Genomic DNA, 24522 nt, shown 5'->3' with positions numbered 1-24522 from the left:
CTTTTGTTTTTATTTGGAATCTGAATAGGTTCATTATTGTCACATGTACCGGGGTACAGTGAAAAACTTGCCTTGCATACCGTTCACACAGACCAAATCATTACACAGTGCATCGAGGTAGTAAAAGGTAAAATAATAAGCGTGCAGAATAAAGTGTAACAGCTACAGAGCGATTGCAGTGCAGGTAGACGATGAGCTCTATCGCAGATTCCCCGCGTCCGCAGCCAGAGGCGGGGAGAGGCAGCGCGGGTGGCCCCTTTAAGCGCAGCCACGCCGCCCCCCGATGACACCGCCGCCTCTCCGCTGCCCACCCCGCCCGCCGCAGTCCCTCCCGCCGCCAGTAGCGGCGCTGCCCAGCGCCGGGCTACTTAACATCCGGGCACGGGCGCTCGGATCTCCCAGGCAGAGACAGAAACAATATGGCGGAGGTGAGGCGGCGGAAGAGCTGGTTTTACCCCGATGTGATTTAATGACGGCGCCGCGTACTTACCGGCTCCCCGAGCGGGCCGGCTGGTGAGGTGTAGGTCGAGGTAGCGGAGCTTGAGCTGCTTGGGGTTGTTGGATTCGGAGCCGGCGGGGTGCAGGTATTGACGGCGAGTGATTTTGTTTGGAGGGGGGGGGGGGGAGGGGGGGAGTGGGCGGGGGGCGCGAGCGCCTGTCCCGGCCGGGCTCGAGCTGACAGCCGCCCGCGCGGCACTGCGCCTGCGCGCCAGGCAACTCTCTGTTTGTAAACTTAGTGCCACATTGCGCTGTGAGTGTGGAGTGTGTAGTATCTGTGCAGGAATGGTTCGCCTTTCGTGCAACGCTGCTACCTACCTGCACCGTGCACGGTTGCCGGCTCGTGCAACGTATATTTTGGTTCCTTCGGCAAATTGTGCCTATTTAAGTGACAATAATAAGCCAATACCGATATTTGCACCGTGCACGGTTGCCGGCTCGTGCAACGTATATTTTGGTTCCTTCGGCAAATTGTGCCTATTTAAGTGACAATAATAAGCCAATACCGATATTTGCACCGTGCACGGTTGCCGGCTCGTGCAACGTATATTTTGGTTCCTTCGGCAAATTGTGCCTATTTAAGTGACAATAATAAGCCAATACCGATATTTGCACCGTGCACGGTTGCCGGCTCGTGCAACGTATATTTTGGTTCCTTCGGCAAATTGTACCTATTTAAGTGACAATAATAAACCAATACCGATATTTGCACCGTGCACGGTTGCCGGCTCGTGCAACGTATATTTTTTTCCCTTTAGAGAATTGTCTATTTGCACCGTGCATGGCTCATGCAATGCATGTTTTAGTACATTTATTTGCGTGTATTTATTTGGGTGTACACATGTTCATGCAGGCGTGCGTATATTTAGGAAAATCCAAAGGAAAAAGCTACAATGGGCAACAAGAGCTGGAAATGCTCAGCAGGTCAGGCCGCATCTGTGGAAGAGGAACCGTCTAAACGTTTCAGATCGAAGTCCCTCCGTATTCTGACTCGGGGTTAGGGCGAAGGGTCTTCGACCTGAAATGTTGACTGTGTTTGCTCTTCCCGCAGATGCGGCCTGACCTGCTGAGTATCATCTGTGTTTTGTTGTGTATATTTACGCACCGTCTTGTGTATGTGTACACGTGTTCACGCTTGTGTTGATGCATTTGGGTTTGTGTGTACAAACACTTAAACTGCACGCATTTTTATTGCGTATCCCGAAGCAAAGATGATCTGATTATATTTGTAGTTGGGTCATCAATGGAATTACCTTAACTGTACATCTTTATTATCGTTAATTGTGCATCTACAAAGTAACGTGATGCACGTGGTAAATATATGAAAGACGGAGCTATTTTGACACAATCGGCTTGCGATACTAAAAATAAAGCAAAACTTTCCTCCGTTACTTTTCTCCCGCTCCCCTTCTCTCACGTCTCACCCCCCCCCCCCCCATGCAAGCCCATTTTGTCCGTGTTACTTCATCTGTGTTTGGAGTCTACACGTCAAATGTGCATTGGCGGGGTTAGAGACGACGAGCAAACAATCTATTGGAGGAATCAGCGGGTTGAGTAGTAATGGGGGGGGGGGGGTGGAATGGTCGACGTTTCTGGTCGAAACCCTGCAATAAGATGGTTTTGTAAAATTATAATTGCCCAGAGCTTTGAAGGAGTTTTGAAAACTTGTTTATTAGCTTGTGATTGGATGTCTTAGTTCTGTCGCTAAATTCCATTATTGTGTTGTAGTCACTGCATTGCTCGCTTGCGTAAGTCTGGTCCTACAACGGTAATGTTGGACGTTATTCCATCACAGTTGTGCGTGGTAAACTGTCTAGTTGGGTAAATGACGTAAGGCAAACAAGATGAATCGGATTGTTTAGCTGAGTGGAGAAGTGCGTCAAACAGCAGAAATACACGTGGAATGGAAGATTGTTACGAGATTCAAAAACTGTTGTAGAGAGACCAAAGTTTTTATTTAAAAGTTAGTAGCGTTAGGACCGGAAACCTTGGAAAGAGCTGCGAGATGTGACAGAATGGCAGTGTGGAAATACAGGAAAGGCTAATGTTAAAAGTGAAATAACCCTTCATTGCAAAGTAAGACCGAGGATTATTCTCGTACACGTTTAATTCAGAAAATAATAAACGGTGGCACACTGGCGCACCAGAGTCTCTGACGCTGAGGTTCAATCCCTACCTTTGAGTGCTCTCTATGTGGAGTTTGTATGTTCTCCCTGTGACTTTCCTTCGGGTGCTCTGGTTTCCGACCAAATCCTTAAGAAGTGCGGTTTGGTAGGTTACACGGCCACTGTAAATTGCCCCTGTTTGTTTCGATGAGTGGTAGATTCTGCGGGGAGTTGATCAATGTCGGATTAATGTGGGTTTAGAGTAAATGAATGGTTGATGGTTCCTGCGGCTGAGGGGTTTGTTTCTGTGGGTCAATCTCCCTGACTTTATGAATTCTATAATCTCAATTTGTACAGAGACTAATCATAAACCTCACGATTCTTAATAACAGCCTTGGTTTCTACATCACTGGAGGATGATGTCTACATCCCAGCTGTTGTGTTAATGGGTGAAAGAAGCACCAGGTGCATTGTTTTGTTGTACACCTCTTCATTTGCATTTTGAGTTTTCTGGAGTAATTCTTGAATAATAGTTGGAAAAATATGAACATATTCTTGGCAATGAAAAGTATGCATATTTGAGTGCACATTCATGCTGAAATATTAGAAAGTTGAGGAAGATGTCTTAATTAGCTAACTGACAAGCTGGAGTAAATGATTATATAATGGCAATTGAAGCCCATTCTTACCAAAGCATACTAGTGTCACCTCAAACAAAAAAAAGTAAATTATAAATCTACTTTTATTGAATAAACCATAGAAGATAGTTGGGCCTCCTTAAGCCATTTGTCATTTTTTTATCTTGTAGATTCTGACCCAGAAGCAATTTTTTAAAAAAGGGTATGGATGCCTGAAAAGTGTGGTTTATACTTGTATATTCACCTTTTGTGTAATGATTACAAAATTTGAGCTGTAAAATATTGAAATTCAGGCAGATTGTTAGAGAATGTCAGTGTTAATGAATTAGATTTATTTATTCATCTGGTGCAGTTGTTGATGCCTATCCATAATAGTCCTTGAGAAGACATTGAGTGTTTGTCAAGCCAATTTAGTTCATGTGAAGGTAGGGATGTTGACCCAGTGGCAGCAAATGACCTGCAGTATTTTTCTAAGTCTGGATGGTATGAGTGAAACTTGCAGTTATGATGTTTTGTTAGGTGGTAGATGTTACAGATTTGAAGACATTGGCAAAGGCACCTTTACAAGTTATTGCACTGTATCTTGTAGGTGGGATGCCACATTGGTGCAATGAGTGGAGCTGTTGCTTCAGTGTGTAGGAGAGTGGTAGAATATGGAGGGAGTTGTTGAAAATGTGGGGAGAATAAAAGAAAATAAGATTAATAAAGGGTTGGTGTAAATGGTTTAATGATAGTTGGTGTGGACTCTTGAGCTGAAGAACCCATTTACCTTCTGTGTGACTATGATGCACATTGTAGTCACAGTACATGATCAGATGTTTAGAGTGAATGTTTTCTATGGATTAAAAGAAGCTTCTCATATTATTGGAGCCATATTCACACATACAAATGAAAAATATTCTATCACTCTCTTGAATTGTGCCTTCCAATTGGTGTAAAGGCTTTGGAGAGTTGGGAAGCAAGTTATTTGCTGTGGAATACCCAGCTTCTACCTGCTCTTGGAGGTATTCTGGTCTATGGAGACCCATTTTGTATTGATGGTGGAGGATTTGGTGCTGGTAGCATTTTAGGAGATTTAGATCCAAGTTCTGCAGTATTACCATATCTGGTCATAAAACATATGTGGGCAATAAAACAATTATTGGATGGAAGTAGCTCCAAATCCTCAATCAAGGTGGAGACTAGTATGTGAGTATTAAAGAAAAGATTAAAGCATTTGTCATCATGTTCAACCAAAACTGCTAAATAGATGATCCATCTTGGCTTCCTCCAGAGAAGGCAGTCTCCAAAAAATTTATTCAGAAGATATCAACAAACAACTGAGAACACTTGATACAGCCAAGACTATGGGACCAAACAACATCTCAGCTGTAGTACTGAAGAGTACTCAAGAATTAGCCACACCTCTAGTCAAGCTGTTCTAGTACTGTTACGAAACTGATATCTATCTAACAATATAGAAAATTGCCCAGATACATCCTGTTAACAAAAAGTAGGCACATTCAGCTAACTACTGCCCAATCAGTCTACTTTCAAATATTAGCAGAGTGATGGAAGCTGTCATCAGTAGATTTATTAAGCAGGACTTAATCATGGATAACCTACTCACTGATGTGTAGTTTGGTTTTCATCCGGACCACATGGCTCCAGACTCCACCATGGAGGTGAATTCCTGAGATGAAGTGAGAGTTACTGCCTTGACATCAAGGTAACATTTTACAAGACTGTGGCATCAAGTGCCTTGGTGAAACTAGGGTCAATGGGCATTAAAGAGAAAACACTCCATTGGTTGGAATTGTACTTTGCTTAAAGGAAGATGGTTGTGGTCAGAAGTCAATCATCACTGCAGGAGTTCCTCTAGGGCAGTGTCCTAGGTGCAATCATTTTGAGCTTCTTCATCAATGATCTTCTTTCCATGAGGTCAAAAGTGAGGATTTTCACTGAAGACTGTAAATAGAATTGAGCATTTTGCAATACCTCCACAAATGAAGCAGCCCAAGCAAGTGCGCAGCAAACCTAGATGACGGTCGGGTTTGAGCTTGCAAGTGATGGGTTACAGTCTCATCCCAAAATTGTCAGGCAATGGTCATCTCCAACGAGAGAAAGTCTAACTACATACCCTGGCATTACCTCACTGACTCTCTCACCATGAATATCCTGGGTGGGTCACCATTGACCAGAAACTCAGTTGGACTGGCCACTTGAATACTGTGGCTAGAAGAGCACCTCAGAAGCTGCATCTGCTGTGACAAACGACTTGCCTCCTAGTGCCCCAAGGCCATCAACAAGACACAAACTAGGAGTGTGATTGGAATGCTCTCTATTTGTCTGGATAAATGTGGTGAATCTTGAAGTTCCATCCATCCAGGACTAAGCATCCTGTTTGTTTGGTACCTGGTTAAATACCCTAAGCTTAAATTCCATGCACTGCAAGTGCACTATGGCAGTCCTGTGTACCATCTACAAAATGCACTGAAGTTATTCACCTGGGCTTTTCCATTTTCACTTGGGTTTCTCTGAAAGTGCCTCCACACCTGTTACCACCTAGAAGTAGCAGAGCAGCACATACATAGGAACACCACCATCTGCATATTCTCTTTAATTCATGCACCAACATGACTTGGGATAAATGTTGTCAGTTCTTCATTGTCATTTGGACATAAATCTTTATTTTTGGGATTTAATGAATTAAAAATAATATTTTGGCTGCTATTTGTATGCCACAAATGTCATTCCTTATCAGCCTATATCTGAATGTTGTCCAAGGCCTGATGAATATGGCACTGGCAGTCTCTTTGAGCTGTGGAATCGAACAAGGATCCCCATTTCTGACCATACAATGGAAGAGACGTTATTGATTAAAATAATTGAGCCTGGGGCACTGGGAACTTCAGTGATAATGCATTGGGGTTGATAAAATTGGCTTCAGCAATCACAAAATGCGCAAAATCTGTGTTAAGTGTGATTCCAGCCAATAGTCAATTGTCTCCTTATTTCCATTGACTTCAGTTTTGTAAGGACTGATTTATTTGACCGAGTATGGTATATTGATGTCAAGTGTAGACACCCTTATCTCACTTACTGGAATTCAGCTCCTTTGTCCAATTTTCCACTGAGGGTCTAATGAGTTCTGCAGTGAGTGTATCAGGCAGAATCCAAACTTGGCATCAGTGTGCAGATTATTATTTAGCAAATAAAAACAAACTGCTGCAGGTTTGGGCAGATTCAACCTGAGGGCTTCTCAATTCATTGAATAGACAGTACAGCATCCTTGGGCAAAGTTTAAAGGCGTCGGGGTCTGCTTAATCAATAACTTGTGGTGCTCAGATGTGACAGTCCTGGCAAGCTCCTGTTCACCCAGCCTGGAATATCTAACTGTGAAGTGTCGACCATTCTATCTGCTAAGGGAGTTCACTTCAGCTATCCTGACGGCAGTCTACATCCCACCACAGACAGACATGAAGCCTGCACTCAATGAGCTATACTACATGGACGTCAACCTTGAGACAGGATACCCTGAGGCCCATCATCGCAGGGGACTTCAATCAGGCCAACCTCGAGTGTGTTACCAAAATACTATTGGCACATCTCCTGCTCCACCAGGGGCGCCAACACCCTTGACCATTGCTATACAACCATCAAAGATGCTTTCCGAGCCACCCCTCGTCCTCACTTTGGAAAATCAGACCACCAGGCTGTGCTCTTTCTTCCTGCATACAAACAAACTGAAAAGTGAGGATCCGCTACAGAGAGTCGTGCAGTGCTGGTCTAAGGAAGTGGATGAGCTCCTATGTGACTGCTTTGAGACAGTGGACTAGTCCGTGTTCAAAGACTCAGCTGCCAGCCTTGATGAGTATGCCACCACCATCACAGACTTTATCAGCAAGTGTGTGGAGGACTGTGTACCAAAGGAGACAATATGGGTGTTCCCAAACAGAAAATCATGGATGAATCGGGAGATCCACTCCCTACTGAAGGCGAGGACTGCTGCGCACAAATCTGGGGATCCTGATCTGTACAAGAAATGGCAGTATGACCTTCGGAAAGCTGTCAGGGGTGCCAAGAGGCAATACCGACTCAAAATAGTCCCTGACCAGCCGTCAGCTATGGCAGGGCTTACATGCCATAAACAGGATAGAAGACGAAGTCGGGCTGCATAGTTAACAACAGCGTATCCCTTCCTAATGAGCTTAACGCTTTCTATGCATGTTTTGAACAGAAGGGAAGTGGATTGTCACCGTCCACCCTGACAGCCTCCAACGCAGCTGAACTTGTGATCACAGTGGAGGACGTAAGATCAGTCTTCCGGGGAGTGAACGCGAGGAAAGCACCTGGCCCAGATGGTGTCCCAGGCCGTGTGCTCAGATCTTGTGCTGATCAGCTGGCAGAAGTATTTGCGGACATATTTAACCTCTCCCTGCTTCAATCTCAAGTTCCCACCTGCTTTAAGAAGACCACTATCGTCCCAGAACCGAAGAAAAGCAAGGTAAGATGCCTCAATGACTACTGACGAGTGGCTCTGACATCCACCATCATGAAATGCTTTGAGAGGCTGGTCATGGCACGCATCAACTCCAGCCTCCCAGACAATCTTGACCCACTGCAATTTGCCTGTCGCCGAAACAGGTCTACAGCGGATGCCATCTCCTTGGCCCTACACTCAGCTTTGGAGCATCTGGACAGTAAAGGCACCTACGTTAGACTATTGTTTATTGACTGCAGCTCTGCCTTCAATACAATAATGCCAAGCAAGCTTGTCACCAAACTCCGAGATCTAGGACTCAACACCTCCCTCTGTAACTGGATCCTTGACTTTCTAACTAACAGACCGCAGTCAGTGAGGATAGGCAGCAATACCTCCGGCACAATTATCCTCAACACTGGTGCCCAACAAGGCTGCGTCCTCAGCCCTATACTTTACTCCCTATACACTCACGACTGTGTAGCCAGATTCTGCTCTTACTCCATCTACAAGTTTGCAGATGGTACCACCGTTGTAGGCCGTATCTCAAACAGCGATGAGTCGGAGTACAGGAAGGAGATAGGGGGCTTAGTGGAATGGTGTCATGACAACAACCTTTCCCTCAATGTCAACAAAAGAGCTGGTCATTGACTTCAGGAAAGGGGGAGGTGTACATGCACCTGTCTACATCAATGGTGCTGAGGTTGAGAGCTTCAAGTTCCTGGGAGTGAACATCACCAACAGCCTGTCCTGGTCAAATCATGTAGATGCCACGACCAAGAAAGCTCACCAGTGCCTCTACTTCCTCAGGAGGCTAAAGAAATTTGGATTGTCCCCTTTTGACTCTCTCCAACTTTTACTGATGCACCATAGAAAGCATCCTATCTGGATGTATCATGGCTTGGTACGGCGACTGCTCTGCCCAGGACCGCAAGAAACTGCAGAGAGTTGTGGACACAGCCCAGCGCATCACAGACACCAGTCTCCCCTCATTGGACTCTGTCTTTACCTCTCATTGTCTTGGTGAAGCAGCCAGCATAATCAAAGAGCCCACCCACCTGGAACATCCTCTCTTCTCTCCTCTTCCATCGGGTAGAAGACACAGGACCCTGAGGGCACGTACCACCAGACTTAAGGACAGCTTCTACCCCACTGTGATAAGACTATTGAATGGTTCCCTTATACAATGAGATGGACTATGACCTCACGATCTACCTTGTTGTGATCTTGCACCTCATTGCACTGCACTTTCTCTGTAGCTGTGACACTTTATAGTGTTATTGTTTTTACCTGTACTCCGTTAATGTACTCTGTACTAACTCAATGTAACTGCACTGTGTAACTAACTGACCTATACAGTCGGAATGCAAGACAAGTTTTTCACTACTGCAGTACAAGTGACAATAATAAACCAATACCATTGGGCAGGATTTGTAGAAGGAAGTGGACAGTCAATGTTTCGGGTCGACACCCTTCATCTGGACTCCAGATGAAGGCTCTCGACCCAAAATGTTGACTGTCCATATCCCTCCATAGATGCTGCCTGACCTGCTGAGCTCCAGCAGTTTGTTTTTTGCTCCAGATTCCAGCATCTGCAGCCTCTAGTATCTCCATGCCATTGAGCAAGTCCTGTGTCACAATACTGTCAGTGATGTTTTCCACCATTTTACTGGTGATTGGCACTAGATTGGGTGGTTTTTGACCAAATTGTATTTGACTTGCTGGGCATTTTTCTATTTTGTTGGTTAACTGCCATATTGGAACAGCTTGGCTAAAATCACAGCAAATTCTGAAACAAAACTCTTCAGTGCCACAGTTAGATAATTATCAGGGCCCATAGCTGTTTTGTATTGAGTGTACTTGGCCTTTGATAATGTGGAGTGAATTGAATTAGTTCAAGACTAGGCTCTATCAAGTTGGGGACCTTCAGGAGAGGCCAATTGGAAACCTTAGAAGGACGAGTGGATCCACTCACGAACTCCAATATAAAGTTCAAATATAAGGCTGAATATAAAGGCAGTAGGCTTTTTGTGCTCGCAGTGGTTGCCTACTCTGTGTGAAGGTAGGGCTTGGTTTCCATGTGTCAATTCCATTGTTGTTATAGACTGATGAATCGGGAAAAGTTGGATCGCTACAAAAGAAGTCGGGAAATGTTGTGTCCCCTCGTGCTCAGGTATTTTTTTTTCCCCTTGGTTTTTCCCACCTATTGCCATCGGTATAGTGACATGCCTTTCTCGACTCGACTCGACTCGCCTCGCTTCATCAGCAGTGATATTACCTCAGCTCTTTTGCTGATAGACAGAGGTTCCCTGCATATGGTACATCCTGCACCCATGTTATCTTCAGTACTTCTTCCAAGTGGCCCTCAGTAAGTACGAATACTGATTCATTATGTGAGGGATGTGGCAGAATCAGCAGGAAGCTTTGTTACTCATGATTAATGAGGTGCCATGAGCCTTTTTGAGAGTTCTGAGTCAATGTGGACACCCAGGTCCACACTTTCCAAATTCTGCATTGTGGTGTTATTGCCTCTTGTACCATAAGGGACTATTGACATGAACAAATTTGAGCAATTGCTCACCTCGTGTGTTTGCGAGAGAAACCTTTTGGTCAATTGGAAAATCAATTCAGTGCTTAGGTCAGTGCCACACAGAACATTTTTTCTAATGGGCTGAATGATGTTGATGGCTAGCTGGCAATTTTGAAGTGAACTGCCAGCATGTTCCAGTGGGCACGTCAGCATGTCCCTTAATTACATGTCTCTGCACTAGAGCACAGTGGTATGAAATATGATGGAGGTCAGGTATGGGTGCAAGTTATCTCTTATCTATATTTTATGCATTTCATTGTGTTTAAATTATTTGAAGTTTAAAATGTTTAATTCCTTTGATAAATTAATTACTTCATCTATTTCTGAGTATCTCTGACCAAGCTGACAGAAGGGCATCTGCAGGGGATCTGTTTGCACTGCTTCAGGCCTAGTTGTCGCTTGCAACTAGTCCACCTTGAACAATCATTGCAGTGTGGCTGGAAAATAGGCACCCTGTCGGGAAGTGAGCATAAGATACTGACTGGATCCTGCATGATCCAGCCCAGTATCTTGCTTTAGCATTTTGATAATTATTTTCAGAAGACATTTATGTCAATCACATTTTGCTGGGTCTGTGGTCACTGGCTAAGCCAGATAAAGGTAGCACATTTTCATCCCTGGGGTTTGAGAGCAGTCATCACTTTTATTGATGCTATTGTTTTATTCCAGATTGTTTAATTAAGTGAATTTAAATTCCCCAGCTGCTATGGTGGGGTGTGAGCTCGTAACTCCAGATCATTCGTTCAAGCCTCTGGCTTACTAATTCTGCAACTCCACCACTACCAACATGTGCACGATCTTTTTGGTACATTTTGTGATGAGGCATTGTTCAAATGAACTGCTTTTCTTGCTGTATTCTAATGGAGTTATAGTGTTGGATATGATGTTTGCACAATTAACTTAGAAGTACAGTATCTTTAATACTGAATTGGATTTGTCATGATTGTTTTGTCATATGCAAACTAATTTGTGCGCACAAGTTTGGACAGATGAGGACAATAGCTACTTCAATAAATTTATTCAAATATGATTTTTGTAATTGCCAAGATTTTTTTTATTAAACCACTTGTTAAAAGTAGGAAAGTTGGAATCGCACTTCAATGTTCTATTAAAAAGGATCATTTTATATCTAAAGAAACAACGAAGGGTTATAATGTGTAAGTACTTCCCCTGTCTTGGACAAAATGACATTACATAACGTCTGTGAAACAGCCGAAAAAATCATGGAATCTTGCTGCACAGGAAACTATTGAGTTGGGCTGCTTTCCGTATCTTCATAGCCACCTCTTAATGAAGGCAGACATCGATGATGAAATTCATCATCTTCACTGTGTTAGCAGTGTCTTTTGGTGAATTATGGATTTACTGGAGGGATAAACAAACCAAAAGCAGTGACCTCTCCCAGACCAATGTCTCCAGCATTGAGGCCCTAGTTGCTCTTACTCAGCTGAGTTGGGCAGGCCACCTCGCTGTCATGCCTGACACCAGACTCCTGAAACAAATACTCTATTGTGAGAGAAGATTAATAGCTGAACAGAAATGAAGATTTGAGGATATGCCCAAAACTTGCTTGAAGTATATCTGCACTAGACCGATATCTAGTGCATTCTGGCAAATGAACACTAAAAGTTTAGAGGTAGTATTTGGGGTAATATTGAGAGGCTTGAGGCCATGCATCTGGAGCACACAAAACCACTGCATAGCCAGCAAAAGGAGCACAATGCTACACAAACTACCCACCCACCTGCCATTCACACCGTGAGCAAGTCACATTGGCCTCATTAGTCACCTCAGAATCAACAAATCCAGAAACAAGCAAGTTGCCCTCAATCCTGAGGGGCTACCTAAGAAGGTTCAGCCTTTGGTTCATGGAATAGTTCTTAGAAAGACCTAACTAATTGCTTTCACCCATCCCTACCACTCTTTCCATGTAACTGATTTTAATCCCTCCATTTTTGAAATGTATATCCAGCTCTCTTTGCAAGTTGTTATTGAAGGAGGGGATTCCTGAAAGAATGGCAGACTGTGTTCAGGCTCTTTCCACTTGGATAAATGAGATGGTTTTATTGGGCAAATAAAAACTATATTGCATTGGAGGCCTTAAATGTGAAGATATGCCACAAGACCGATTACCTAACTAAGCTTGAAACAAAAGGCTTTCTTCAGTTTCACATTTACTGGTGGTTTTATGCTTCAGAGATCCTTGACCAATGCTGACTACAGAATGAATCTTGGAAGGAGTTAATTTTTCAGAACGAGTTATACCACCAGTTGTCTAATGATAGAATGGAGCTGCAAACTGCCTCTGTATCGTAGGATCACTTTGCTTAAAGTCAGTGGATGCCCCTTGAGCCACGAAATGCAGGTTACTTGAGATTTGTTGTAAACAGTTGTTGCAGGGATAAAATAATGTTTGTTATCTAATAGTGTTAGACTCAAGATAAGTACTTCACATTAGTTTCCTTCCCTTTTCCTCTTTGTTGCAGTATTTCATGCCCTGCATTAGAACCTCATTGTGTACTATTATTACATTAAGTTATTTCAATCTTGCCTGAGATGACCATCATTAAAATCACTTCTGTGAATGCAGGTATACAATAAGTATGCTATCAGGCTGTGTTCTGATGCACTCTAAACAAACTCTTGAATAGCTGAAGCTGTTAAAGGTGTTTTTCCAAATTTGATTTGTGCACCTACGAACTTGGTTCTGACTAAATAGTCCTGTTGATTCCACATTGCCTGAAGGCATTACAGGAAATCCAAAACCAAGCCTCTTCAGAGCTTTTTTAAAAGCAAACCTCCTTCATAGTAGTTGATTTTCATGACATTTCAAAACCTTTTATTTAGATTTACAATTTATACCACAGTTGTATCTGTGTTATTGTACAGGGAGAGGGTTGATTATTAAAAATGGGCCATGAATATGGCCTATGGAACGCATCATTTTGCACTAATTATTTTTAAAAAAAATTACGGATGTACAATCTTCCATTGTTTTTCTCATATGAAATTATCCACTATTGATGTTGGTTTGCACTGTCTTTTGTATATTCTACAAAAAGAATTGCAGATGTGTATTCCATGAGTGGCATTAGGTGGAGTGAGAATGGTTTCAACCTGGTTCACTGTGGAGCTTCCATTCTGAATAGTAGCTCGTAGTTACCTTGTTATAAGTGGATGCACTGTGTAACCAAGTAACCAAGCATTATTCCATTTTTGTGGTTCCACAGAGCCATTTTGTTTATTTGCAAAAATGGAAAGGCGCAAAAATGGAAAGGTGCAAAAATAACAGGGTTGTTATCATGGGAGACTTCAACTTCCCAAATGTTGATTGGCACCTGCTTAGTGCCAAAGGTTTAGATGGGGCAGAGTTTGTCTAGGACTGATTCTTGTCACAGTATGTTGACAGACTGACTAGAGGGAATGCCATATTAGATCTAGTATTAGGTAATGAACCGGGTCAGGTGACAGATCTCTGTGGGTGAGCATTTGGGGGACAGCGACCTCTGCTCCATAACCTTTAGCATTGTCGTGAACAAGGATAGGAGCAAAGAGGACGGGAAGATATTTAATTGGGGAAAGGCAAATTATGAGGCTATAAGGCTAGAACTTGGGAGTGTAAATTGGGATGACATTTTTGAAGGGAAATGTACTACGGAGATGTGGTTGATGTTCAGGGATCTCTTGCACGATGTTAGGGACAAATTTGTCCCAGTGAGGCAGACGAAGAATGGCAGGGTGAAGGAACCATCGGTGACGAGAGAGGTGGAACAACTAGTTAGGAAGTAGGCGGCGGCATACACAAGGTGTAAGCGGCAAGGATCAGACAGGGCTCATGAGGAATATAGAGTAGCAACGAAGGAACTTAAGGGGCTGAGGAGAGCAAGAAGGGGACATGAAAAGGCTTTAGCAAGTAGGGTTAAGGAGAATCCCAAGGCTTTTTTCTCGTACGTGAAGAGCAGAAGGATGACTAGTAAAGGTAGGTCCAATTAGAGGCAAAGGTGGGAAGATGTTCCTGAAAGCTGTGGAAGTGGGTGAGGTTCTCAATGAATACTTCAGTATTCACCAAGGAGAGGAGTCTTGATGATGCTGAGGACAGTGTTGGTAAGGGTAATGTTCTAGAGCATGTAGATATCAAGAGAGGATGTGTTGGAGCTGTTTTAAAAAAAAATTAGGACAGATAAGTCCCCGGGGCCTGACAGAATATTCCCCAGGCTGTTTCGTGAGGTGAGGGAGGAGATTGCTGAACCACTGGCTAGGATCTTTGAGTCCTCGTTGTCCATGGGAATGGTACCGGAGGATTGGAGGGTGGCAAATGTTGTCCCCTTATTCAAAAGTAATAGGGATAGTCCAGGGAATTACAGACCAGTGAGCCTTGCATCTGTGGTGGGCAAGCTGTTAGAAAGGATTCTAAGAGATAGGATCTGTCAGCATTTAGAGAATCATGGACTGATTAGGGACAGCCAGCATGGCTTTGTGAAGGGAAGATCTTGCCTCTCAAACCTGATGGGGTTCTTTCAGGAGGTGACCAGGAAGATTGAGGGTAGTGCAGTGGATGTGGTCTACATGGATTTTAGTAAGGCGTTTGACAAGGTTCCACATGGCTGTTTCAGAAGGTCAGTGGGCAAGGGATCCAGGGAGGATTGGGTGTGTGGATTCAGAATTGGCTTGGCTGTAGAAAGCAGAGGGTTGTGGTGGAGGGAGTGCATTCAGATTGGAGGGCTGTGACTAGTGGTGTCCCATAAGGATCAGTTCTGGGACCTCTACTTTTTGTGATATTTATTAATGACTTAGATGAGGGGGTGGAAGGGTGGGTTAGCAAGTTTGCAGACGACACAAAGGTCGGTGGTGTTGTGGATAGTGTGGAGGGCTGTCGAAGATTGCAGAGGGATATTGATAGGATGCAGAGCTGGGCTGAGAAGTGGCAGATGGAGTTCAATCTGGAGATGTGTGAGGTGGTACACTTTGGAAGGACTAACTCCAAGGTGGAGTACAAGGTTAATGGCAGGATTCTGGGGAGTGGGAAGGAGCGGAGGGATCTGGGGGTTCATATCCACAGATCCCTGAAAGTTGCCTCTCAGGTGGATAGGGTAGTTATGAAAGCTTACATCCCATAAGCTTTCTTAAGTCGTGGGATCGAGTTTAGAGCCGTGAGGTAATAAAGCAGCTCTACAAAACTCTGGTTAGACCACACTTGGAGTACTGTGTCCATTTCTGGTCACCTCATTATAGGAAGGATGTGGAAGCGTTGGAAAGGGTGCAGAAGAGATTTACCAGGATGTTGCCTGGATTAGAGAGTATGGATTGTGAGGAGAGACTAAAGGCTTTACTCATTGGAGAGAAGGAGGATGAGAGGAGACATGATAGAGGTATACAAAATATTAAGAGGAATAGATAGAGTGGACAGTCAGTGCCTTTTTTCCAGGGCACCAATGCTAAATACAAGAGGGAATAGCTTTAAAGTAATGGGTGGGAAGTTCAAGAGAGATATCAGAGGGAGATTTTTCACCCAGAGAGTGGTTGGTGCATGGACTGCGCTGCCTGGAGTGGTGGTGGAGGCTGATACGTTGGTCAAGTCCAAGAGATTGTTAGATAAGCATATGGAGGAATTTAAAATAGAGGGATATGTGGGAGGAAGGGGGTTAGATAGTCTTAGGTGTTGTTTAAAGGTTGGCACAACATGGGCCGAAGGGCCTGTATTGTGCTGTGTTGTTCTATGGTATGCCAGGAAGAGTTGGCATCTAAATAATAATGCATTTGTATAGAGTCTTTAATTCAGTATAACCTTCTGAGGAACTTCCATAAGAGCATTATCAGACATAATGTATGTTTAATATGCTGTCGGAGGAGATGTATAGATACTTGGTCAAAGTAATAAATATTGAGGATTATCAAAAGTAGATATTGCCTGAGGGGTTTAAGAACAGAATTCTAGAACTTGGACTAGATGGCTGGAAGCCTGCCTGCCTGCCAGTGATGGAAAAGTTAATGTTAGGAAGTTACAAGAGGCCTGAATTAGAAGGTGGAAGGACTAGAGGAGGCTACAGAACTGGGGAGGAATTAAGGTTGTGAAATTTGACATTCAGGAAGGTAGTTTAAAAGTGTTTGCTTTACTGAGGGATGTGTAGTTCACTGATGATTGGTAATGGTGAATGGGCTTGTTGCTACTTAAAAGCAACAAATTTTTGGATAACCTTGAGCTCGTGTGATGGGAGGCCAGCCAAAAGAGCATTGGAATAGTCAAGTTGCGAGATGACAAAAGATGGGGGTATCACAACAGCTTAGCTGAGGTGGGTTCCATGAGTGATTTGTGTAGATGGTCTTGCTAGCTCATTTTAGTCAGATACAACATTAAAGTTGTGACCATCCAACTCATCCTCAGACTATTTACTACCAGACAAAGGGATGGAATTTGTGACTAGGGAACAGAATTTTCCCAATACAGTGACTTGTTTACAGAATAACTTTTCAGAGGAAACCTCTCAAGATGTGAAAATCAAAAAAACTGCAGATGATGGAAATCTAAAATAAAAACTATTGGAAATGCTCAGCAGGTCAGACTGCATCTGTGGAAGAGAAACTGTTGATGTTTTAGGTTGAAGACCCTTCATCCTAATCTTAATCCTTCATCAGAACATGAAGGGTCTTTGACCTGAAACATCAACTCTGTTTCTCGTCCCACAAATGTGGCCTGACCTGAGTATTCCCAGCACTTTTACTTTAATTTTAATCTTGCAAACAGTCTGAGAATTCGCAGAGGTTGAAGGAGCTGATGGTGAGGTAGAGTTGGGTGTCAACAGTATTGGCATTTTTAGACCATCTTACTAAAGAGCAGCTTCTAGACTAACAAAGGTCATTGGGATTGGGGCAGTGAGAATAAGTGTTGTAGGTGATTTTATTTTTCTTTTGCTATGACACAAGTTTAACAATGAAATGCCTGGAAAATCCAGATGAAATGCCAGCTTCAGAATGGACATTGAGATTAAAGTCTGCACTTCGTGCATGGTACAAATCCAAGGGTAAGACGTCCTTTATGGTTTGGATGTATCTTGAGCAAAGTCAGATTTTTAATTGGAGCATGTTTTCAGTTCGTGCTCGTATTTATTTCTCTCAATTGCTCTGATGATTGAGTTTTAATGTTCATGTGACTTTGGTATTAAATCGCTTTTCCTCTAACTATAAATGTATAGTTAGTCCTTCAGTATCTAATGCACTATTTAGCAACTATATATGCAATATCAGTGGGTAATAGTGTTCAAAAGAATGCTATTTCTGTTGCATACAAAGTTAATTGTTTTTCATTTTGTATTTTTAGGCCTCTGTTGGTAGACAGAGTCCTCGTGTGGTGCTGTATCGAACACAGAATCTATGTTCCTTAGAAAACAGACTTCAGTCTGGAGGAGGTATAGTAAGCAAACTGATACGATAAAATTCACTTTTATCTGGAACATTTTCTCATTTGACAGCTTAGTGACTTTGTTTATGTAGGACTTTTGTTATTTGATCCAAGAACATAAGGGGATAAGAGCAGGAGTGGGCCTTCGAGCCTGCTTCAGCATTCATCAAGAGCATGACTAAACTTTGGCCTCTGTTATATCCCTTGATTCTCTTACTACCTGGAAATCCTATCAATCCCTGTTTTGAATGAACAGAACAATTGAGCCTCTAGAATAGAGAATTCCAAAGGTTCACCATCCTCTAAGTGAAGAAATATTTCCTTATCTCAGTCCCAGATGGCCTACTCATTCGTACTCCAACTGTGCTCCCTAGTCTTAGACTCTTCAGTCAGGGAAAATATCCTCCCTGCAACTAGCCTATCAAGGCCTGTAAGAATTCTGTAGCTTTCAATGAATCCCCCCTCGTTCTTGTAAACGCAAGAGAATACGGTTCCAATTTACGCTGTCTCTCGTCACTTGGCAAACCCACCAACTCTGGAAATGGTCTAAAGAATCCTTACTGTACTCCCTCGATGGCAAGTACGTCTGTTCTTGGATAAGACGACCAAAAATGTACACAGTACTCCAGCCACAAAAAACATAGAACATAAGACAGAGCTGGAACACTGTGCAGTTTTGGTTGCCATACTAGAGGGAGAATGTGATTGTGCAATAGAAGATAGAGAGGCTATTCCTCAGGGTGTTGACTGGGATGGAATGTTTAATTAGCAAGGAGAAACTGGATAGGGTGGGTTTGTTTTCCTTGGACTGCAAAGGAGGCTGAGGGGGGGACCGAATGGAGCTTTGGAAAATTATAGAGAAAAGAAGATAGGGACGATGGTAAGAAACTTTCCCCATAGAAGAGGTGTCTAAGACCAGCAGATGTAGGTTTAAGGTGAGGAATAAGGCATGTAGAAAGGATCAGAGGAAGAATTTATTTTTGCCCAGAGTGGCTAGAATCTGGAATGCATTGCCTGACACTCTCTCAACATTTATGAAGCATCAGGATGAATCTCTGAAGCATTGTAGGCCACGGACTGTGCTGGTAATTGAAATCAGTATACAGTGGCATATAAAAGTTTGGGCACCCCTGGTCAAAATTTCTGTTGCTGTGAATAGCTAGGCAAGTAAAAGATGACCTGATTTCCAAAAGGTATAAGGTTAAAGATGACACATTTCTTTAATATTTTAAGCAAGATTACTTTTTTATTTCCATCTTTTACAGTTTCAAAATAACAAAAGGAAAAGGGCCCAAAACAAAAGTTTGGGCACCCTGCATGGTCAGTACTTAGTAATACCCCCTTTGGCAAGTATCACAGCCTGTAAACACTTTCTGTAGCCAGTTAAGAGGTGTTTCAATTCTTGTTTGGGGGATTTTTGCTCATTCTTCCTTGCAAAAAGCTTCTAGTTCTGTGAGATTCTTAGGCCGTCTTGCATGCACTGCTATTTTGAGGTCTATCCGTAGATTTTCGATGTTTAAGTCAGGGGATTGCGAGGGCCATGGCAAAACCTTCAGCTTGTGCCTCTTGAGGTAGTCCATTGTGGATTTTGAGCTTCATCTTCAGCTTTTTTTTTACAGACAGTGTGATGTTTGCTTCCAGAATTTGCTGGTATTTAATTGAATTCATTCTTCCCACTACCAGTGAAATGTTACCCATGCCACTGGCTGCAATACAAGCCCAAAGCATGATAGATCCACCCCCGTGCTTAACCGTTGGAGAGGTGTTCTTTTTATGAAATTCTGCACCGTTTTTTTTCCTCCAAAAATACCTTTGCTCATTGCAGCCAAAAAGTTCTATTTTAACTTCATCAGTCCACAGGACTGGTTTCCAAAATGCATCAGGCTTGTTTAGATGTTCCTTTGCAAACTTCTGACACTGAATTTTGTGGTGTGGATGCAGGAAAGGTTTTCTTCTGATGACTCTTTCATGACGCCCATATTCGTACAGGTGTCGCTGCATAGTAGAACAGTGCACCACCACTTCAGAGTCTGCTAAATCTTCCTGAAGGTCTTTTGCCGTCAAACGGGAGTTTTGATTTGCCTTTCTAGCAATCCTATGAGCGGTTCTCTTGGAAAGTTTTCTTGGTCTTCCAGACCTCAACTTGACCTCCACTGTTCCTGTTAACTGCCATTTCTTAATTACATTACGAACTGAGGAAACGGCTACATGAAAACGCTTTGCTATCTTCTTATAGCCTTCTCCTGCTTTGCGGGCATCATTTATTTTAATTTTCAGAGTGCTAGGCAGCTGCTTAGAGGAGCCCATGGCTGCTGATTGTTGGGACAAGGGTCAGGGTATTTATAAAGCTTTGAAATTTGCATCACCTGGCCTTTCCTAATGATGACTGTGAACAAGCCATAGCCCTAACAAGCTAATGAAGGCCTGAGACCTTGGTAAAAGTTATGAGAGCTCAAATCTCTTGGGGTGCCCAAACTTTTGTATGGCACTCCCTTTTTTCACTCTAAAATTGTACAAAACAAAAATAATACACTAATCTTAAAATGTTGAAAAGAATGTTTCATCTTTAACTTTATGACTTTTGGAGATTAGTTCATCTTCTAGTCACTTAACTATTCACAGTAACAGAAATTTTGACCGGGGTGCCCAAACTTTTGCATGCCACTGTATGTATTTGATAGTAAGCATAAACAGTGGCGCTGAAAGGCCTGTTTCTGTGTTGTATGACACTGTACAGCCATAAAGGCCCTTTGCAATTGCAATAAGACTTTAATCCTGTAATCAGAAAATACAGACCAACATACTATTTGTCCCCCTGATTACCTGCACATTTGCCTTCACTGATTCGTGTATGCACTCAAGCCCCTTTGAACATCAAAACAACACAATCTTTCTAATTACCAATATTTGCTTTCCTATTACTTTCACCAAAATGGATGGCCTTGCATTTTTCCATATTGTATTCCATCTGCCATGGTCTTGCCCGCTCATTCATCTTGTTCATATCCTGTGATGCCACCTCAAATCTTCCATGCACACTATCCTGCCTGGAGGACCTATTAAAGCTAAACAGAATTATACCGGAAAAAAGATAGATGGGGTAGGTAGTAAGGAACTTTTCCCATGGAAGAGGTATCTAAGACCAGAGGATATAGGTTTAAAGTGAGGACCAAGACGTGTAGAGAGGATCTTAGGAAGAGCATAGAAGTGCATAATTTGGTCCCTTCAGCCAAGCCATTGACTTGAAACACTTGAACTTGTCTTCTCTCTCTGCCAAGTTATCCAGGTTCTCTGCAAGGTCATGATTGTAAATATAAAGGTTAAAAATCTATCAACCTGTGGAGTTGCAAGCTTTGGGAATTCACATAAAATAACAAAGGGGGGTTCATTCTCTGGGGTGATAATCATGCCATTTAGGCACTTCCACTGCTTGTGTTAACTATGAGCAATAAAAAAATATTACAATTTTAGAATCTTTTACTAATAATATTGTGCTTCTCAGGACTAAATTTTAAATGTTTGAATTTCCTTTTCCTTCATACCCCCATCACCCCCCCCCCCCCCCAAAAAAGAAAAAAGGCCCCATTTTGTATTTCTCTCTGCAAGAGGATAGTCTTATGGAATGTTTTTCCTTTGAATTCTCAGTCTGTCAGGCTGCATGTTACTTTCTGTCCTAGCCTGCATACTTTGCCCATTCTTACCAGCTGGAAATTTGAGAGTAGAGTTTCATAGTTACAGCAACAATGAGGTCTTATGAGGATAGAAATAAGTAGAGATGGAGGAATCCCTAATAGTTCTACACAAATATTGGTTCTAGCATTTAGTACTTGAGACAGAACTTAGTCAGAACAAATGAACTCTTTTAAATGGTCAAAACTGGCCTCCTTGCTGACTGTTTATCTTTGAATAATTAGTTTATAATTTGTTTCTGCAGATCTTGCTACTCTGGTAGCCTTAAAGGAGCACCTATGAAAAGCAAATATGTGTGCTCCAAATACAGAATGCTTCTGTATTGAGAAAGTGGTTCTTAGCACAAATACATCTCTAACAATGCTTTATAGTTTATCATAGCTCCCAAGCTATTAAGAGTTTTCTTTTAAATTTGAAAATCAATTTACTCTTTTGAAAATTAGTGTTTTATATCCATTAGTTTTGAATGTATTGAATTATGTATTTGTCTGTGGAAGAAAATATGTAATTGTTAAATTTGTTTTTGGTCCTTCAGCTGGCTCAATGGGCTCAGCAGATCACAGATTCAATTTGGCCGATATCCTGTCTCACAGTTACACTCCTCAGGAAGAAGAGGAGACGCCTGAGGCAGATAAATCGTTTGAAGATCTGGAAAGGGTAAATTTAAAAGATTTGTCAACTAAACTTGCATATCTTACTGGTATAAACCTAATGAGTGATCTTGAGTGAGTGAAACAATGAATACCAGCAACTTGTCTCTTAAGTGATGAATGATCCGATTCTCTCTCCATCTTTGTTTCCTTGTTTCTACCATTTATCCCACCCAACTCCCACACTCCAGCAACAAAATGCAGATGAAAAAGATAGTTGATCTATAGAATTCTCTGAATGTAATAGAAGTATGTTTCTTTGATAATTGGTCACAGGTAGAACAGTTCACTTGATATTCAGTACTTTAGTCTAATTGCTGGCAGACATAGTTTGAACAGTGTTTTGCATTAAAAGTAGAATAATTTAGTTGTGTTCTTAAGTACTTTACACAGAACAGCAAAATGAGAATTTGGAGCTTAAAAGTTATTTAACAGATAATTTAAATAAACTATGGCTAAGATAATGCAAACATAAGTGTGGTGATGTGATTTCATCCAATGTGTTTTGAGACATTTTAATGGTATTGAGGATTGTATTTGCATTCAAAAACTTCAAAATGGGGGAAACGAGGAAATAAGATCCATTAATCTTCATCTTAATGTCTTTATGAAGGAAAGTGATGTGCCTCTGGAAGAACTTCTAGCACTTTATGGCTATGAAGCATCTGATCCAATCTCTGAACATGAAAGTGACGGCAGCTCTCCCAGTGAGCTTGCTGATAACTTGCCGGATATGACCCTGGACAAAGTAAGCAAATCAAAACAGTTAAGAGATCAATTCATATGATTGTCATCCAACACAAAACCAGGCTCTTCGGCCTACCAAGTCTGTGCTGATCATCAAGAACCTATCTATACTAATCTCTTTTCAGCACTTGATCTGTAGCCTTCTATGATTTGGTGATTGAAATATTCATCTAGATACTAAAGTGTTGTGGGAAATTCCTCAGCCACTCAAGTTGTGTTCCAGATCACAATCATCTGTGGTGGAAAAAAACTTTTTGGATTGCCTCGAAACTGCCTACCTCTTCCTTTAAATTTATGTCCTCTGATTTTACGCACCTCTGCTTTGGGGATAAGTTTCTTACTATTCTCATTCTTACTACATTACTGTTTCCTTGTAATTTTATTACCTCTCACAGGTTCTCAACCTCCCACCCCAACTTCCTCTGCTCTAAGGAAAACAATCTAGCCTATCCAGTCTTTCCTCTTAACTGAAATACTCCATCCTAGATGACCTCCTTGTGAATTTCCAAGAATCTTTAAAGTATTACCAATATTTACCTTTCACTTTTACAAAAAAAGTCTAGTCCGTCTCCCTTGATGTTCTCTTGTTGATAAGGAAGTTCAAGGGAGATCTGCCAGAAGGCAGTGATGAAGTTTTTTTGACGTGTCACTTAAAAACATGAATCACTGCAAAAAGTGTTTTTGTTTTCAACACCTTCCCCCCCACCCCCCCCCCACCCCCGAATCTGCATCTTTGTCAACAGAAATGTACTGCTTCTCCTCCCACTTCTGTTCTTCAACATTTCTGATGCTGTCTTCCCTTTGACCTAAATGTAGTGGTTTTCTTTTAAAACTGCATAAGAAAAAGTATACTGGCAATTTTTGCCATACTCTACTTGATTATCACCATCAGTTAAAACACTTAAGAAATCCAATTGAATACAGAAACTGTTGAATAGTTAGAAAATATAGGAGTAGAATTAGGCTATTTGACCCATCGAGTCTGCTCTGCCATTCAATCATGGCTGGGGTTTTTTTCCAACACCATTCTCCCGCTTTCTTCCTGTAACCCTTTACCTATCAAAATCTTATCAATCTCTGTCTTAAAGCCAGTGATTTGGCCTCCATAGCCCTCTGTGGCAACAGATTCCACAGATTGACCACCCTCTGGCTGAAGAAATTTTCCTCATCTCAGTTTTAAATGGATGTTCCTTTTATTCTGAGGCTGTGCCCTCGGACCTGAGACTCTCCTACTAATGGAAACATCTTCACATCCACTCCAAGTCCTTTCAATATCCGGTAGGTTTCAATGAGATCTTCCCATATCTTTGAGCTCCATCAAATTTAGGCCCAAAGGTGTCAAAGGCTCCCCAAGTTAAGCCTTTCATAAGACATCCCTGTCAGTTGAGAATAACAGGAACAGGGAAACTTTAAGCTTAACGTGCGAGTAAAAGGGTAAAAAAAACTAATGTTTGAAATTCATTGAGGGTAGGATAGGGCTGGTTGATCTGATGTCTTGCACCTAAAATATTGACTGTTTTTGGATTTCTGTTTTTTGCACATTCTTAGACTAGTAAAATTAACCTTTTTAATGAAGACAAAACTTATGTTAAATGTTGCAGTTAATTTTAAACCAATTGTTTCCTATTCTTACAATTAACATTAAATAAACTAAAGCTTTATTCTTGTGACTTAACTGCTTTAAGGTGCTATGCAGCTTGATTCCTTGTTGGCTTGTATGAATGAAAGACACAAGAAAAGATTCTC

General features: G+C 42.1%; 1 protein-coding gene across 3 annotated transcripts in view; it reads left to right on the top strand.

The window, feature by feature from the left end:
• Positions 1 to 338: 338 nt before the first annotated feature.
• LOC127582550 (mesoderm induction early response protein 2-like) overlaps positions 339 to 24522 on the top strand; it is a 61039-nt gene continuing 36855 nt past the window's right edge. The window contains exons 1-4 of one of the 3 annotated variants that reach the window (XM_052037901.1): positions 339 to 428; positions 17609 to 17696; positions 21915 to 22036; positions 22643 to 22777. In XM_052037901.1, the coding sequence (XP_051893861.1) occupies positions 420 to 428; positions 17609 to 17696; positions 21915 to 22036; positions 22643 to 22777 (354 nt within the window). In that variant the 5' untranslated portion in view covers positions 339 to 419. The other 2 variants (XM_052037902.1, XM_052037903.1) reach the window with 2 other exon arrangements.

The sequence above is a fragment of the Pristis pectinata genome, chromosome 24 (assembly GCF_009764475.1).
Source record: "Pristis pectinata isolate sPriPec2 chromosome 24, sPriPec2.1.pri, whole genome shotgun sequence".
Lineage (NCBI taxonomy): Eukaryota > Metazoa > Chordata > Chondrichthyes > Rhinopristiformes > Pristidae > Pristis > Pristis pectinata.
Note: the sequence above shows the minus strand (reverse complement) of the source record. Positions and strands in the feature narration are given on the sequence as shown.